Raw genomic sequence first — 18,502 nt, forward strand, 5'->3', positions numbered from 1 at the left:
AAGCTCAGCTTGCTGGATGACTAAGCCTCAGTGATTTGAGTTATGAAAATGGACCCTAGATTAAAACATTGCAGCCTAAACTTTCATCAACATTACTCCTCAAAAGCTCTTTCAAATAGATTTTCATACTGATTATGTTATGGCAATGTGTTATATGGGAGGTGGGGAATACATTTAATGCATTATAAGCCTGAAGCAAGGAGAGCTCGTGGAGAAACTAGAGATGAATTTTGATGGGAGAAAGGGGGAGGGAAACAGGAAGGGGTCCAGGAGGGCAGTGACTGGCTGGAGCCGCCTTGAGGAAACTGGAGGCTATTTTCAGCTTCTAGGTTTTGCTCAAGGCCCTGCTTGGAGAGGAGGTGGGTTACCAGGGCACACTACATGTCAACTCTGTGCACTCCCATCTGCCAAGCCAGCAACAGGGCACTGAAGAAAACCTGTGATTGGCCTAAATCCTCTAAAGAGGAAGTAAAGCCAGTTTCATTTTTTTTTTGTTTTGTTAGAAAAGTGGAAATGTTAATAAATTTTCCCTCCCTACCACTTTTCCATTTTTCTCATTTCCTGTGGTTTTAGTTTTGGTTCTGCTTGACTTAACTCTTGCTAACAGAAGGATTAATACTTTCCCCCAATTTTCATTCCTAACTCTATTTCCGATATTTCCATTCCACTTGCTTTCCTATTAAGATTACAAAGTAAAAGGGACAAAGAAAACTTTTTTCATTCATATTTATTATTTCCTTTTTAAAATAACAAACATAAATGCACATGGTGCCCTAACCGATTTGGCTCAGTGGATAGAGCGTCGGCCTGCGGACTCAAGTGTCCCAGGTTCGATTCCGGTCAAGGGCATGTACCTTGGTTGCAGGCAAAAAAAATAAAAAAAATAAATGCACATGGTTATTTTTTTAAGGTCAAGTGATACAGACAATGAAGAGCATAAAGTGATAAGCAAAACTCCCATTCCAACCTGAACTCAATTCCACTTCCTAGAGATAACCTCACAGAAAGCACTTTTTTTTTTTAAGTGAAGGTATAGAATCCATAGCATTTCCAAATTAAAGTGCAGCACGATGGAGGAGTTGTTTTGAAACTAACCTCCTTAAGTTCAGTGTGGATATAAATGATCAACACTGCAGCTGGGCCTGTAGACTAAGAAGTAAGAAGGATCTTAAAGCCCTGCCTAGTCTCCTTTACTTTACTCAAAGCAGGAGCAAAGAGCAAGATTCAGAACAGATGTCAGGGGATGTAACTGACCTTTGCTTTCATCCTTAGCGAGAGGCACTTAGAGCCAACCTTCAAAATATTTGTCTGTCCCAACCTCCAGGTGGTGCTTATTCCTGAGTTCTCTCCTTTTCTCTCCCCATAGGAAGAAGATAAGCCCACTCTCTATGTGTTCAATGCTGTTACCCAAGAGAAAATGTTGATAATGGAGAGCATTTCCCTTCTTGGTAAAAAAGTGTCTGAGCTGAGAACACTGTTATCTTTGAGATGTGGCTTCCCTGTGAGTGTCTTCTGCCTCCGGACCCCAAGGGGACTGGAGATGTTCGACTGCAACACCCTCAGGGACTATCAGACTGACATCGGTACTGCCCTCTACACTTGATACCAGCTACTACTCAGCACTAGGGTTCTTTAATACCAGATTCTTAACAAATGGAGAAGTTGTTTCTAAACTAAAACTTCTGTAAGCACTATATGGTTATAATTAATCAAAACTCCTCTCTGGTATCTGGTTCTGTAGACTAAGACATAAGAAAGGTCTCAGAGTCTTATCGAGTTCTCTTTCAAATATGTTTGCAGCATATATAAAAGCAAGTTCAAGTACATATTCTTTTTCCTCTTTTTAACACAGTGGTAGCATATGATACACACTGTTCTGAGCCTTGCTTTATGCAATCTCATTTTAAAATGTTGGTTATATTAAACTTTTAAACAGGGTGAAGCCACTACTATGCAGGCTGAACTGCCTTGGTGAGCTGGCATTCATTCTTCACAGCAGATACAACCTCCTTTTTAGTCCTGTACTGCTAGCTATACACCAGTAAAACTTCCAGGTTTGTTTTAACCACATTGGAAATGTTTCAAACCTTATAAAGATTCTTGCTTAAAGCATATAGATCTTTGCTGACAATTAGCACATTTTTAAGTGGCGCCATGCTGTAACATTTTTGCAATGGAATTTGAGTTCTTCCAACTTATAATAGCTCTTTGTAGACATTCTTGAGTTAAGCAGTTTTGCTCTTTATAAATTTGCCTTCATTGTTACTTCTCCTATCATATTTACTTATTCTTTTATGTTATTTTTAATTGAGGCTCTCAAAAGTTTGACATCAATGATCATTCCTGTTTTTTTTCTTATTTATTATTGCTTTAATTTAGTATAGTGTTTATTTGACTTTTTCAAAATTTACAACTCAATATACTCTGAATATCAGTAAATAAAATTTGCTTGCTGAAGTCCATTATTATCCAAAATGAAAACCTGTTTTTCCCAAGTTAACTCTTCACATTTCCAACCAAATTCACTCTTGGGTCAGAGCATGCTTTTTCATATCAACAATTTCTTTCTTTTTTAAAAAAAAAATATTTTTTTATTTTTCAATTGCAGTTGACATACAATATTATATTAGTTTCAGGTGTACACCCCAGTGATTAGACATTATATAACTTAGTAAGGAATCATCACAATAAATCTATTATCCATCTGACACCGTACATAGTTACTACAATATTATTGACTATATTCCCCATGCTATAATTTGTATCCTCATGACTATTCTGTTACTACCAATTTGTCCTTCCTAATACTTTCACCTTTTTCACCCATCTCCTCAAACCCCCCTCCCAAATGGAAATACCAAAATGTTCTCTGTATCTATGAATCTGTTTCTGTTCTGCTTGTTTGTTTGTTTTTTAGATTCAATGGTTGATAGATATGCATTTATTAATATTTTATTAATCATATTTTTACTCCTTTTTCCTTCTTCTTCATAAACATTTTATGTAGTACTGGTTTGGTGGTGATGAACTCTAGTTTTTTCTTGTCTGGGATGCTCTTTATAGGTTCTTTGATTCTAACGAATAGCTTTGCTGGGTGGACTAACCTTGGTTATAGGTCCTTGCTTTTCATCACTTTGAATATTTCTTTCTTTTTAAATGCTTTTATTGAGGAGGAACCAAGATGGCGGCATAGTTAAACAACTAATCTGCTGCCTCACACAACAATTTCAAAAATACAACTAAAAGACAAAAACGTCTACCACCCAGAACCACGGGAAAGCTGGCTGAGTGGAAGATTTACAACTAAGAAGAGAAAGTAGCACAATCGCTGAAAAGCTGAGGTACGGAGGCACGCGAATCGGGCCGGCAGCGGGCGGCTGGGTGCGCGGCTTTTCTTCAACCCGCAGGGAGACAAGCTCCCGATCACTCTGAAATCCAGTTTCTGGGGACACTCGGGGGACCCAGACACCTACGGGGAGAAGCTGGACTCTCGGCCATCGGGTCAGAAAGTGAGAGTGACTTTTTTGCGGTGGTGCGCCCAGCAATCATTGTTTACTGCGCTGGAGCGCGGGGCGCAGGGACTTGGAAACGGGAAAGGCAGAGACAGCTGACGGCAGCCATCGCCGTTGGCCACGCCCCAGCCTAGTGACGCCCTGAGACCCCGCCCCGCGCATTCTACAAACCCGCCCAGGCTCCACACAGCGGCTTTTGTATATAAATGGCCTGTTCTGTGGCAGCTTAACCAACTGCAGCTCCAGTCAGACTGCTCCAAAACCACCCAAGCAAAGGAGGAGAAAACTAGCCCTTGCTGTAGCTCCTGCTGGGGGACACACAGTACACAAGGGTACACCAAGAGTGTCCACCTCAAGTAACTGGGAGGCTGACCCGTTGAACCAATAGGACACCTAGTACACAAAACTACCCTACCAACTTAGGGAAGCAGAGAATATGAGAAGGCAAGGAAACAGATCACAAACCAAAGAAATGGAGGAGAACAAGCGACTGGACATAGAGTTCAAAGCCACGGTTATAAGGTTTTTCAAGAATTTCATGGAAAAGGCCGATAAATTCAATGAGGACCAACTAGAAATTAAACATACACTGACTGAGATAAAAAATATTATACAGAGATCCAAAAGCAGACTAGAGGATTGCAAGAATCAACTCAAAGATTTGGAATACAAAGAGGCCAAGGACACTCCTCCAGAGAAGCATGAAGAGAAGAGAATTCAGAAAGTTGAAGATAGTGTAAGAAGCCTCTGGGACAACTTCAAGCGAACCAACATCAGAATTATGGGAGTACCAGAAGAAGAGAGAGAGCAAGATGCTGAAAACCTATTTGAAGAAATAATGACTGAAAACTTCCCCCACCTGATGAAAGAAATAGACTTACAAGTCCAGGAAGCGCACAGAACCCCAAACAAAAGGAATCCAAAGAGGACCACACCAAGACACATCATAATTAAAATGCCAAGAGCAAAAGACAAAGAGAGACTCTTACAAGCAGCAAGAGAAAAACAGTTAGTTACCTACAGGGGAGCTCCCATACGATTATCAGCTAATTTCTCAACAGAAACCATGCAGGCCAGACGGGAGTGGCAAGAAATATTCAAAGTGATGAACAGCAGGAACCTACAACCAAGACTACTCTACCCAGCAAAGTTATCATTCAGAATTGAAGGGCAGATAAAGAGCTTCACAGATAAGAAAAAGCTAAAGGAGTTCATCACCACCAAACCAGCATTATATGAAATGCTGAAAGGTATTCTTTAAAAAGAGGAAAAAGAAGAAGAAAGATAAAAATTATGAACAACAAATACATATCTATCAACAAGTGAATCTAAAAGTCAAGTGAATTAAAAATCTGAGGAACAGAATAAACTGGTGAACTTAATAGAATCAGAGGCCTAGAATGGGAGTGGATTGATAATTCTCAGGGGGAAAGGGGTGTCTGTGTGGGGAGTATGGGAAGAGACTGGACAAAAATCATACACCTATGGATAAGGACAGCGGGAGGGGAGGTAAGGGTAGAGGGGGGGTGGGAACTGGGTGGTGGGGAGATATGAGGGGAAAAAGGAGAAACAATTGTAATCTGAACAATAAAGATTCATTAAAAAAAAATAAAAAATAAATGCTTTTATTGATTTCAGAAAGAGTGGAAGGAAGAGGGAGATAGAGATAAAAATATCAACGAGCTAAACATCAATCGACTTCTTCCTGCACACCCCCTATTGGGGATTGAGCCCATAACCTGGGCATGTGCCCTGACTGGGAACTGAACTAGCAACCTCTTGGTGCATGGGGTGACGCTCAATCCACTGAGCCACACCAGCCAGGCCATTAAATATTTCTTGCCAATACTTTCTGGCCTGCAAAATTTCTGTTGAGAAATAAGCTAACAGTCTTATGGAGCTCCCTTGTCATCACTAACTGCTTTTCTCTTTCTGCTTTTAAGATTCTCTCTCTTTAATCTTTGTCATTTTCATTATGATGTGTCTTGGTGTGGACCTCTTTGTGTTCATCTTGTTTGGGACTCTCTGTGCTTCCTGGACTTGTATGTTTAGATCCTTCACCAGGTGAGGGAAATTTTCCACCATCATTTTTTCACATAGGTTTTAAATTCCTTGCTTTCTCTCTTCTTCTGACACCCTCATGATGCAAATATTGGTATGCTTGATGCTGTCTCAGAGGCTTCTTTTACTATCCTCAGTGGTTTTTTAAATTCTTTTTTCTTTTTGTTATTCTGATTGGGTTTTTTATTTCTTATCTTCCAAATCTCTGACTTGATCCTCTGCTTCATCTACTCCATTGTTGATTCCCTGTAATGTATTCTTCATTTCAGTTAGTGTATTCTTAATTTCTGACTGGTTCTTTTTCATGTTTTCTATTTCCATTTTTATATTTCTGATCTCTTTGTTGAATTCTCACGAAGTTCATCTACTCTTCCCCCAAGTTCATTGAGCATCCTTATAACCAGTTGGTGTTTTTTTTAAATATGCTTTAATTGATTTTATAGAGGAAGGGAGAAGGAGGGAGAGATAGGAACATTAATGATGAGAGAGAATCATTGATTGGCTGCCTTCTGCATGCCCACACTGGGGATTGAGCCTTCAACCTGGGGATGTGCCCTGACCTGTATTAAAAATGTGATCTCCTGGTTCATAGGTCAATGCTCAAACACTGAGCCATGCTGACTGGGCTAAACCAGTATTTTGAACTCTGTGTCTAGTAGATTGCTTGTCTCCATTTTGTTTAGTTCTTTTCTGGAATGTTGTTCTGTTCTTTCATTTGGGCCATGTTTATTTATCTCCTCATTTTGGCAGCCTCTCAGTGTTTGTTTCTAATGTATTAGGTAGAACTGCTACATCTCCTAGGCTTGGTAGAGTGGCCTAATGTAATAGGTGTCCTGTAGGTCTCAATGGCACAGCCTCCCTGATCACCCAAGCTGGGCACTCCAGGTGTGCCCTCATGTGTCTGTGGGTTGTATACACCCTCTTGTTGTAGTTGAACCTTGATTTCTGTTGGCACAGAAATGGAAGGAATTTGCCCCATGGCTGATCAGCTACAAGGACTGGCTGCAACCACTTGGAGGATCAGGTGTGCCAAGGCCCACTCCATGGAGAAGGACTTACTTCAGCGGGGTTCTGATGCCCACTGAGTCTTCCCTTGAGTGTGTCACTTGTGGAGGTGGTTGAGTGGTGCTTTGAGGTGGTCTGAAGCTGTCTACTAGGTGCACTGGCTCTGGGGCCTTCTGGGAGATGCAGGCCATGGTTAGCCACCTCCTGTGTCCTGCCTAGGGCCACCCGGCATGAGCTACAAAGTAATCAGAAGGCAGACAAGGCTCTCTTGGACAGGGAGAGACTACCACTGTGGACACTTCCCAGACTGCGGGACTCGGGCACAGAGCCCACGCCATCTTGAAGGGGAGAGTGGCCCTTTCTAGGAACTCATCAACACCACCACTCAGACAGCCCTTAGACACTGCCCATGACCCAGCAGCCAATTCAGCCAAAATCCTGCTGCCCTACCCACAGACCTGTGGACCCTGGGACCTCCACCTCCAAAGGTGCACTGCTCCCGCAGCGGTAAGTGCAACTTTCTCCCTCCCCAGCAGCAGACCTCAGGACACCACAGTCATGTGTTTCTAGTGCGCAGGCCTCCAGGGCACACCACTCCACAGGCTGCTCTTGGGAGACACTGTGAGCCCCTGCTACGTGTGATTTTGTACAGATGAGGGCGTGCTGCCCCGCAGTAGAAATTCTGAATTCCCTCTTCCTGAATAACTCCCCACAGACACTCCAGCTGCGCAACTTCAGCGCCAGGACCCTTCAGAGTGCTCCAGAGCTCTGTGCCGGCAAATGCACGACCACAATTGCATGTTTCCAGTGTGCAGGCCTCCTGGGAACACCACTCAACAGGCAGCTCTTGGATGCTGCTCTGAGCCCCCATTGGGTGTGATTTTGCACAGACAAGGGTGCACTGCCCCGTAGTAGAAATTCTGAATTCTCTATTCCTGAATAACTGCCCACAGACACCCCAGCTGTGAAATTTCAATGCCAGGGCCCCTCAGAGTGCATCAGAGCTCTGCGCTGGCAAACACACTGCCACAGTTGCACATTTCCAGCATGCAGGCCCCCTGAGCCCATCGATGCACAGGCCGCTCTTGGGAGCTGCTGTGAGGCCGCACTGGGTGCAATATTGTACAAACAGGAACACACTCCCCCAGCAGTAGAAATTCTGAATTCACTCATCCTGGATATCTGCCCACAGACACCTTGATCACGCGGCTTCAGGGCCAGGGCTCTTCAGTATGTCAGTGCACCACACTGGCAAATGGACCACGGGTGTCCCTATGAGCCGCCACTAGGAGTGGGTATCCAACCACAGGTGCAGCAGCAAAAACTTAGTCTTTCCTCCCCACAGCTGCAGAACTCTGGACACTACAGTCACGCTTTTCCAGCGTGCACGCCTCCCAAGCCCACTGCTGCACAGGCAGCTCTTGAGTGCTGCTATGAGCCCCTGCTGGGCACACACTTATACAAACAGGGGTGCACTGCTGGGCAGTAAAAATTCTGAATTTCCTCTACCTGAATACCTGCCCACAGACACCTCAACCATGTGGCTTCAGCGCCAGGTACCTTCAGAGTGTGTCAGTACACCGTGCTGGCTAATGCACCACAGGTGCCCCTGTGAACTGCCACTGGGGGCACGTGTATCCAACCATGAAAGCAGCAGCAAAAGCTGAGTCTGCCCACCCCACAGCTACAGAACTCTGGACACCACAGTTGTGCCTTTCCAGAGTGCAGGACTCCTGAGACCAACCAACACAACAGATAGCTCCTGGGTGCCACTGTGAGTCCCCGCTGGGCATGTGAAATTTTAAACAAGGGCGCAAGGCAGCAAAAATTGGGACACCGCCCTCCACTGCTGCTGAATTCTAGACACTGCAGTTTCTCCTTTCCAGCTCACAGGCCTACATCTAGAGAACTCAGATAGCTCAAGTAGGCAGCTACACTAGATTACCAAGCCCAGGAGACCTGAGAGATCACACCAGTAGCACCATTCCCAAAAGAACCTGGGTAGCAAAGCAGTCGGCTCTAGGACACAGAAACAATGAAAACATTACAGAAAAACATGGGAAGACAAAAAAGCAATCCACAAAGAAAAGAAAAAGAGGAATCACCAGAAAGGGAGTTAAATGAAATGGAGGCAAGTAGCATGTCAGAGAAAGAATTCAGAGTAAGGATGCTCAAACAAATGGATGATTAATACACACAACTCAATGACAAATACACACAATTCAACAAGAATTATAAGGAGCTGAATGAGAATGTCACCAATATGAAAAGGGACCAAGAGGAAATGAAGAAGGACATAGCTGCAATAAAGAACACAATAGAAAGCATCAACAGTAAACTAGAAGAGGCTGAGGACAGCATCAGCAAATTAGAAAACAAGGTAGGAAAAAAAAGACACAAACTCAGCAGCAAGTGTAAAGAAAATTTACAAAGCAAGATAAGAGCCTAAGAAAGCTTTGGATCAACAAAAAACAAAACAACATCCACATAATAGGGGTACCAGAGGAGAGGAAGAGAAGCAAGGATTAGAAGGCCTGTTTGAAGAAATAATGACAGAAAACTTCCCTGATATTGGCAAGAAAAAAACTACACAAGTCCAAGAAGCACATAGAGTCCCAAACAAAATGAACCCCAAAAGCCCGACACCAGGACACATCATAATTAAATTGGCAAACACCAACAACAAAGTAAGAATTTTAAAGGCTGTCGGAGAGAGACAGAAAGTTACCTACAAGGGATCTCCTATTAGAATATCAACTGATTTCTCAACAGGAACACACCAGGCCAGAAGGGAATGGAATGAAATATACAAAATGATGCAAAGCAAGGAACTAAATCCAAGAATAGTATACCCAGCAAGACTATCATTCAAAATTGAAGGTGGAATCAGGAGCTTCACATGACAAAAAAAAAAAGGGGGGGGGGGCTAAGAGAGTTTATTACCACCAAGCCAGCAATGCAAGAAATGCTAAAGGGACTGCTGTAAAAAGAAGAAACAGAAAGGCAAGAAGAAGAAACACAAACACTAAGAATAAAAATGATGACAAACAAGTACTTATCAATAATAACATTAAATGTAAATGGATTAAATGCTCCAATCAAAAGACATAGGCTAGCTGAATGGATAAGAAAACATGACCCATATATTTTCTGTCTGCAAGAGACCCATCTCAGAACAAAGGATTCACACAGACTGATCGTGAAAGGATGGAAAAAAATTTTCAGGCAAATGGAAATGAGAAAAAAGCTGGGGTTGCAATACTTATATCTGACAAAATAGACCTCAAAGTGAAGGCCATAACAAGAGATAAGGAAGGCTACTACATAATACTAAAGGGAGCAATTCAACAAGAAGATATAACTCTGGTAAATATATATGCACCCAATACAGGAGCACCCAAATACATAAAATAACTTCTGGAAGATATCAAGGGAGAGATCAACAGCAATACAGTCATAGTAAGGGACTTTAATACCCCACTGTCATCACTGGATAAATTCTCTAAACAAGAAATCAGCAAAGAAACATCAATCCTAAATGACTCACTAGATCAGATGGATTTAATTGACATCTTCAGAATATTTCACCCCAAAACTATAGAATATACATTCTTCTCCAGTGCACATGGGAAATTTCCAAAGATAGACCACATATTAGGACACAGGCAAAGTATCTTCAAATTCAAGAGGATAGAAATCATAACAAGCATCTTCTCAGATCACAATGGCATAAAACTAGAAATCGAATACAATGAAAACAATGAAAAAAAATCAAACATTTGCTGGCTAAATAGCAAATGACCGGGTTACCAAGAGATCAAAGAAGAAATAAAAAACATACTGGAAACAAATGACAATGAAAACACAACAATCCAAAATCTATGGGACACAATGAATGCAATCTTAAGAGGGAAGTTCATAGCTCTACAGGCCTACCTCAAAAAAACAAGAAAAACTGGTAATAAATTATCTAACCTTGCAACTTAAAGAATTAGAAAGAGAGCAACAAGAAAAGCCCACAGTATCCAGAAGGAAGAAGATAATAAAGATCAGAGCAGAAATAAACAACATAGAGAAAAAAACAAAAAACAAAAAAACACAATACAAAAGATTAATGAAACCAAGAGCTGGTTCTTTGAAAGGATAATCAAGATTGATGAACCTCTAGGCAGGCTCACCAAGAAGCAAAGAGAGAGGACCCAAATAAACAAAATCAGAAATGAAAGAGGCGAAGTAACAACTGACCCCACTGATATACAAAGGATTGTAAAAAAAAAAAAATACTATGAATAACTCTACTACAACAAACTGGACAACCTCAACGAAATGGACACATTCCTAGAAAAATACAAGCTTCCAAAACTCAATCAGAAAGAATAAAAAAACCTGAATAGGCTGATAACTACTGATTAAATTGAAACAGTAATCAAAAAGCTTCCAGCAAACAAAAGCCATGGGCCAGATAGCTTCACAGGGGAGTTTTAACAAGCATTCAAAGAAGAACTAAAACCAATCCTTCTCAGACTATTCCAAAAAATTCAAGAGAAAGACTCACTTCCAAGCTCCTTCTATGAAGCCAGCATTAACTTAATGCGAAAACCAGATAAAGACACCAGAAAGAAAGAGAATTACAGGCCAATATCCCTGACAAACATAGATGCTAAAATCCTCAACAAAATTCTAGCAAACCAGATCCAGCATTACATTAGGAAGATCATACACTATGACCAAGTGGGATTTATTCCAGGGAATCAAGGCTGGTACAATATCCGCAAATCAATAAACATGATACATCACATAGACAAATTGAGAGACAAAAATCACATAGTCATATCAATTGATGCAGAAAATGCATTTGACAAAGTCCAACAACCTTTTCTGATAAAAATGCTCAGCAAGGAGGGAATAGAAGGATCATACCTCAACATAATAAAAGACTTATATGACAAACCTGCAAGTCAACATCATACTCAGTGGGCAAAAACTAAAACCATTTCCCTTAAGAACAGGAACAAGACAGGGATGCCCACTTTCACCACTCCTGTTCAATATAGTACTGGAAGTGCTAGCCAAAGTGATCTGACAAGAAGATGGAATAAAAGGCATCCAAATTGGAAAAGCAGAAGTAAAACTGTCATTATTTGCAGATGGCATGATACTGTACATAGAAAACCCTAAAGACTCCATAAAAAATTATTAGACTTAATAAATGAATTTGGCAATGTAGCAGGATACAAAATTAACACCAAGAAATCTATGGCATTTTTATACACCAATAGTGAACTTAAAGAAAGAGAGATTAAAAAAAACAATCACATTTACTATTGTACACAAACAATTAACATACCTAGGAATAAACTTAACTAAGGAGGTAAAAGACCTCTACTCAGAAAACTACAGGGTGTTGAAAAAAGAGATAGAGGATGACATAAACAGATGGAAGAACATACCATGTTCATGGATTGGTAGTATCAACATCATTAAAATGCCCATAATACCCAAAGAAATTTATAGATCCAATGCACTCCCCATTAAAACACCAACAGCATATTTTACAGATCTAGAAAGAACTCTCCAAAAGTTCATCTGGAATAAAAAAAAAAGTCCTCGAATAGCTGCAGCGATCCTGAGAAAGAAGAACAAAGTAGGTGGGATCTCAATACCAGATATCGAGATGTATTACAAAGCCACTGTTCTTAAAACAGCCTGGTACTGGCACAAGAACAGACATATAGATCAATGGAATAGAATAGAGAACCTAGAAATCAACCCAAACCACTATACTCAATTAATATTTTACAAAGGAGGCAAGAACATACAATGGAGTCAAGACAGTCTTTTCAATAAAGGGTGCTGGGAAATTTTGTCAGACACATGCAAAAAATGAAACTAGACCATCAACTTACACCATACACAAAAATAAACTCAAAATGGATGAAGGACTTAAATGTAAGATGGGAAACCATAAAAATACTAGAGGAATCCACAGGCAACAAAATCTCAGATATATGCCGAAACAATATCTTCACTGATACAGCTCCTAGGGCAATGAAAACTAAAGTAAAAATAAATAAATGGGACTACATCAAAATAAGAAGCTTCTGTACAGCAAAAGAAACCATCAACAAAACAACAAGAAAGCCCATTGTATGGGAGAACATATTTGCCAATGATATTTCCGATAAGGGTTTAATCTCCAACATTTACAGGGAACTCATACAACTTAGCAAAAGGAAGGTAAACAACCCAATCAAAAAATGGGCAAAGGACCTAAATAGATACTTTTCAAAAGAGGACATAAGGAAGGCCAAAAGACATATGAAAACATGCTCAAAGTCACTAATTATCCAAGAGATGCAAATCAAAACAACGAGATACCATCTGTCAGAATGGCTATCATCAACAAATCAACAAATGACAAGTGCTGGCGAGGATGCGGAGAAAAAGGAACCCTCGTGCACTGCTGGTGGGAATGCGGACTGGTGCAGCCACTGTGGAGAACAGTATGGAGTTTCCTCAAAAAACTAAAAATGGAACTCCCATTTGACCCAGTGATCCCACTTCTAGGAATATATCCCAAGAAACTAGAAACACCAATCAGAAAGGATATATGCACCCCTATGTTCATAGCAGCACAATTCACCATAGCTAAGATTTGGAAACAGCCTAAGTGCCCATCAGCAGATGAGTGGATTAGAAAACTGTGGTACATCTACACAATGGAATACTATGCTGCTGTAAAAAGGAAGGAACTCCTACCATTTGCAACAGCATGGATGGAGCTGGAGAACATTATGCTAAGTGAAATAAGCCAGTTAGAGAAAGATAAATATCACATGATCTCACTCATTTGTGGATTATAATGAACAACATAAACTGATGAACAAAAACAGATCCAGAGACAGAGAAGCCTCGATCAGATGCTCAAACCTCAGAGGGAAGGTAGGGAAGGGTGGGGGTAAGGGGTAGAGGTCAGCCAAAGGACTTGTATGCATGCATATAATCATAACCAATGAACATAGAAATCAAGTGGGTGAGGGCATGAACGGGAGTGGGGTGGAGGGGGCAATTGGGAGTTATGGACACATATGTAATACCTTAATCAATAACGAAAAAAAAAAAAAGATCAGCAGATGGATGCTAATTATGCTGGGTTTGGATGTGCCCGGGAGAGGCGGAGCTGCAAACCGAGGCTGGCTGTTGCTAGTGCCTGGTCTGTGGCCACTTAGCAAGAGATACGGGGCACACAGAGGCCAGACACTGTTTGTCTGAAAGGTTTTAGGGAAGTTTGAAGCATATGTCAAGACAGGCTGTTTGTATGGAAAAACCGATGGAAATAGCTTGGGTGGGTCTACAACTTGGGTGGGGTGGAGGGTCTCAGGGAATCATCAGTGTGGGACAAACAGTGTTAACCAGGTTGATGGAGACTCAGATATGGTGTCCACCTGCTGGCTCTGTGGGGTGAGGGTGCAGAAAAGGAACAATGGCCTCTGCTAGCTCTTCTGTCTGGGAGAAAGCTGCCCCTCCAGCTCTTGTCCTGTTATCAGACACTTCAGTTCCTCCCCATGTGTCCCTGGTGCCTTTCTAACTGTTGCCCTCGTGCTGGAACTCAAAGCAATTGAGTTCAAGAATGTCTGTGTGTGGGCCCTTTTAATGTAACTGCCTGGGACTCCAGCAGCCTCTGCCTTTCTAGGCCTCAATCCCCACTGGTTTTTATAGCCAGAAGTTATGGGTACTTCTTTTCCTTTGAACCCTGGGCTAGGAAGCCTGGTGTGGGTCTGGGACCCTTCACTCCTCAGGAGGAACCTCTACAACCGAGATATCCCTCCCAATTTTTATCTGCCACATTTTGATATGGGACCAGCTGGCTCAGTATCTCTGCCCCTCGTACCATTCACAATGTGGCTTCCTCTTTAATTTCCTATTTGTAGGACCTCTGTTCAGCTATATTTCAGGCAGTTCTGAATGATTGTTGTTCTGTATTGTAGTTGTAGTTTTGATGTGGTTGTGGGAGGATGCAAGTACTGTACTTACCTACACCGCCATCTTGTCTGGAAGCCCCACTATAAACCTATCATCCCTGTTTTGATCAGAGGAAGCACTGTTCTAGGATTTGTCCCCAGAGTACCTCACTGTAAAGCACACATGTGCTCTCTGTGTTTGCTGGGGATCAGCTCTGCCCAGAACATGGTGGGGCTGTTTGAGTAAGGGCACACAGAGTCATTTGTCCCTAAGCAACATATGTTCTAGTTATTTAATGAAATACCAAAGGGTAAATGGAAAAAATAGGGTGACTGTTCTTCCAGCCTATGTTGCTCAGATCAAGATGTGACGTTTTAGATCTGGAAGAGAATTTAGAAATGGCTTGGCCCAACCCAAATTTTTAAAGATTTAAAGAAAGCAAAAAGGTTCCGAGTGGTTAAGCAACTTGCTCAGGGTGTGTCAAGAACAACACATCAACATATTAAAACATCCCTGTAGAAATAAATGTTTTCAGATATAAGGTTAGAGACTCGAGTATGACCAGGGTGGGTTACTTTGGCCACTATGAGAACACAGGGCATGGGAGGGGAGGCAAGGAAAAAAGAAACTCGCAGGGAAAGGAGGACGTCTTTGGCCTGCATGAAGCACCTTCGCCAAAAGCACCCCTAGCATTCCTTAAGTACCCCACTTTTTTAAACTAACGGATAAAAGTGCCCTTGATCAGCCTCTCTTCCTCCCTCCTTTCTAGTCAGTGAGTCATTCCTGGTCCTTTCTGGAGTTGAACCTTCATTACCTTCCAAAGACAGTGGAAAATCAGAAGGTTTTAGAGAAGCAGTCAAATTCAGAATGAAAATAAAAGATTTAAGTAGCTTAATTAGTCATTGCACAAACTAGCTCATACAGAAGTATACAAAACTGCCTCTGCGTCTGGGCATTTACAGTAACTTGGTGGGAATGAGAAATGCACATATACTCAGTTATAATCCAATAAGACAGTTCAGTATAGGCTCAAGGGCTCAAGGGAAGGCATTTGAAAGAATATGGGGCTTGAGCACTCAAAGGGGCAGGATCATCAGCAAGGGGGATGGGAAGACATTCCAGGCTTCTGGGCCAGGAGAAAAACATGAGCCACAGGTTCATGAACATAGTTTAATCCAGGAGGAACAGCAAGCAGGAGACTGACTGCAAGAGTGGAGCCTTGCTGAGACCAATGGGTCAGATTAAGGAGGGTCTTAGGGGTGAGGCAACAGAGCACAGGCTTAATGTGTGCTCAGCCTCTGAAATCATGTACCTTCTGGAACAGGCATGCTTTAACAGAAGTAACATCTGATAACAAGCAGCATGAAACATAGAAAGGAATGAGGAAATACTGGAAGCTAACTAGAACTTTTTAAAAATATATCTTTATTGATTTCAGAGAGAAGGGGAGTGGGAGAGAGACAGAAGTGTCAATGATGAGAGAGAACCATTGATCTGCTGCCTCCTGCGTCCCTCCCCCGCCCCCCAACCTGGGACAGAGCCCACAACCCAGGCATGTGACCCAACTAAAAATCGACCTGTGACTTCCTGATTCATAAGTTGATGCTCAACCACTAAGCAACACTGGCCGGGTGCTAACTGGAACTTTTGATAATTCCGGTATGAACTAATTTCACTAGCAATGAATGAGACAAGTCTGAGAAATTCTGAAAGAAGAGACAAAATGTCATGCTGGATCACATGAAAGAAGAGGGGGCACCAGGGTTCTGTCACTAGGACAGCAGTGGCGAACTTGGGAAAAGGAACTTATGCTTCGGGTACGAAACTTTAGATATAAGGAAACTCAGAAATTTCATGTTGTTTTTTTTCCCCCTGCAAGTTACTCAGCTAGTTAGTGGCCAACCTGAAAGCACAACTCCATGATGAACCTGGAGCTAGGGCTTGAGTGACAGTGGAGTTAGCAGATACTGCTGTCATGTCCTGCCCACGGAGCTGTGGGTTGAGCTCCAGGAGAGGTGCTTTCCTTATAGAGCAATTACAGCAGGATGTGTCAAGGGCCAAGGGCCAGTGCTAAGGAAACCGTGAAGTCAGGGCAAGTAGACAGTCAGGAAATGAGACACAGAAAGCTGTCAGAGTCGAGAGGGGAACTGGACTTTGCATTGTTACAGATGATGAAGAAGAGCCAATTTTCAGGATGCCAGAAAAGGCCAAAAACAATGTCTAAGTAATAACTTTTGATTTGGCTTAACGATCACGGGTAAACACAGAGAGAATAGTTTCAATAAAGTGGATAGAGAGACAATAAGATTACAGCAGTTAGGAAGATAAGTAGCCCTAGCCAGTTGGCTCAGTGGTTGGAGCATTGGCCCTTGGACTGAAGGGTTGCAGGTTCAATTCCAATCTAGGACGTGTACCTCGGTTGCAGGTTCAATCTCCGGCTTCAGTTGGGGCACATATGGGAGGCAACCAGTAAATGTGTCTCTCTCACATCAATGTTTCTCTCTCTGTCTCTCCCCTGCTCTTCCACTCTCTCTCTAATCAATGAAAAAAAAAATCCTCAGGTGAGGATTAACAAAAAACAAAAACAAAAAAAGAAAGAAGATAAATAATAAGGAGATTAAAGGACTTTTTGGTAGTAGAATATTTAATGATTAACTTACCAAGAATTTATCAAAGCTAAACATCCCAAAATATTTGTGACTTGAGGGTAGTAATACCTTATATAGGAGTGCGAGCGCGCGCACACACACACACACACACACACACACACATACACACACACACATTTTCTTGTATTGACCTATAAGGGATAGATGTTCATTTAAGCCCATTTCTAGCTCCTAAGATTATCCTGGCCCTAACTTTTCTCTTGCTTATCTGTGTGCTTGTCTGCTTGTTTCTGTTTATATTTTATATATTCGTATAAACTGACATTAATCCTTTCTGGAATAGGTGTGCCTAAATAAATGAATAAACAAACAAATGCCTTACCTTTACAGGGTGATGCTATTGGTACTTTTCACTGTAAGTGCCCAATGGCAGGTTTCATGGCCAGGCTGAACACATTGCATCTGAGAGACTGTTCCAGGAGCAGGCTCCTGTCAGCTCAGACCCTGAAATCTGGGCTGGCTGCAGGTTCCTCTGTCTCTCGTTGGTCCCTCTAGTAGGCTCTCTTAGGCCCCTTGGAGACCTACTGTGCCATTTTAATTTCTTTTATAGATGAGGCTCAGGGAAGTTAACTGACATGCTAAAGGACATACTGCTAATAAATGGTAATCACACACTCAATATTGGGTTGTTTCCAACAATTTATATTGCCAATCCAGCATGACTTTATGTATATCTATTTTTATTGGTGCTCTTTAAGTTCTGATCAATGTTTTGTTTTATTTCTCGTTAGGGGAAACCCAAACCAGAGAAAGGTTTTCTACATTCAAGAAGAAGGAGCCTAAGTCAGATAGGCAGGTATTGACCTTAAAGTATGGATGAGGAATCTGGAACTTGGGACACAGGGACCACATGGATACCAATTCCCTAGAAGAGGCACTACTGCTTGCACCTGCTTTCCTGCATGGTTTGGGCATGGTAGATGCATAGGTTTGCAAGCAGGAAGTGGGTGGATCCAGGTTTTGTAAATATATACAATTTTGGGGATCCCTTACAAAATAATCCAAAATTAAGAACCTATAATAATAAAAGTGTAATATGCTAATTAGACCAGATGTCCCAGATGAAGCCAGGGCAGCAGGGGGCCGGAAGCAGCCGCAGCGGCAGGGGCTGAGCCCCTTGCAGAATTTTTTGCATCGGGCCTCTAGTAGAGAATTATAAAGCTCATAGAATAAGAGGGCCTGAAGATTAAGTCCCATTAGTTTTGCTTTCACTTCAGTTATAGATTTTAGTTGTATAGATTTTAGTTGTATTTTCTGGAACAACATAGCATTTTTCAAGTAAATTTTTATTTC

General features: G+C 41.8%; 1 protein-coding gene across 1 annotated transcript in view; it reads left to right on the plus strand.

The window, feature by feature from the left end:
* The window catches only part of ANKUB1 (ankyrin repeat and ubiquitin domain containing 1), a 59,369-nt gene that overhangs the window by 30,808 nt on the left and 10,059 nt on the right, over positions 1-18,502 (plus strand). The window contains exon 3 of the mRNA XM_028138074.2: positions 1,367-1,583. Within this exon, the coding sequence (XP_027993875.2) occupies positions 1,367-1,583 (217 nt within the window). The remainder of the gene's footprint in view (positions 1-1,366; positions 1,584-18,502) is intronic.

This window comes from Eptesicus fuscus, chromosome 3, assembly GCF_027574615.1.
Source record: "Eptesicus fuscus isolate TK198812 chromosome 3, DD_ASM_mEF_20220401, whole genome shotgun sequence".
In the NCBI taxonomy this organism is placed as follows: Eukaryota; Metazoa; Chordata; class Mammalia; order Chiroptera; family Vespertilionidae; genus Eptesicus; species Eptesicus fuscus.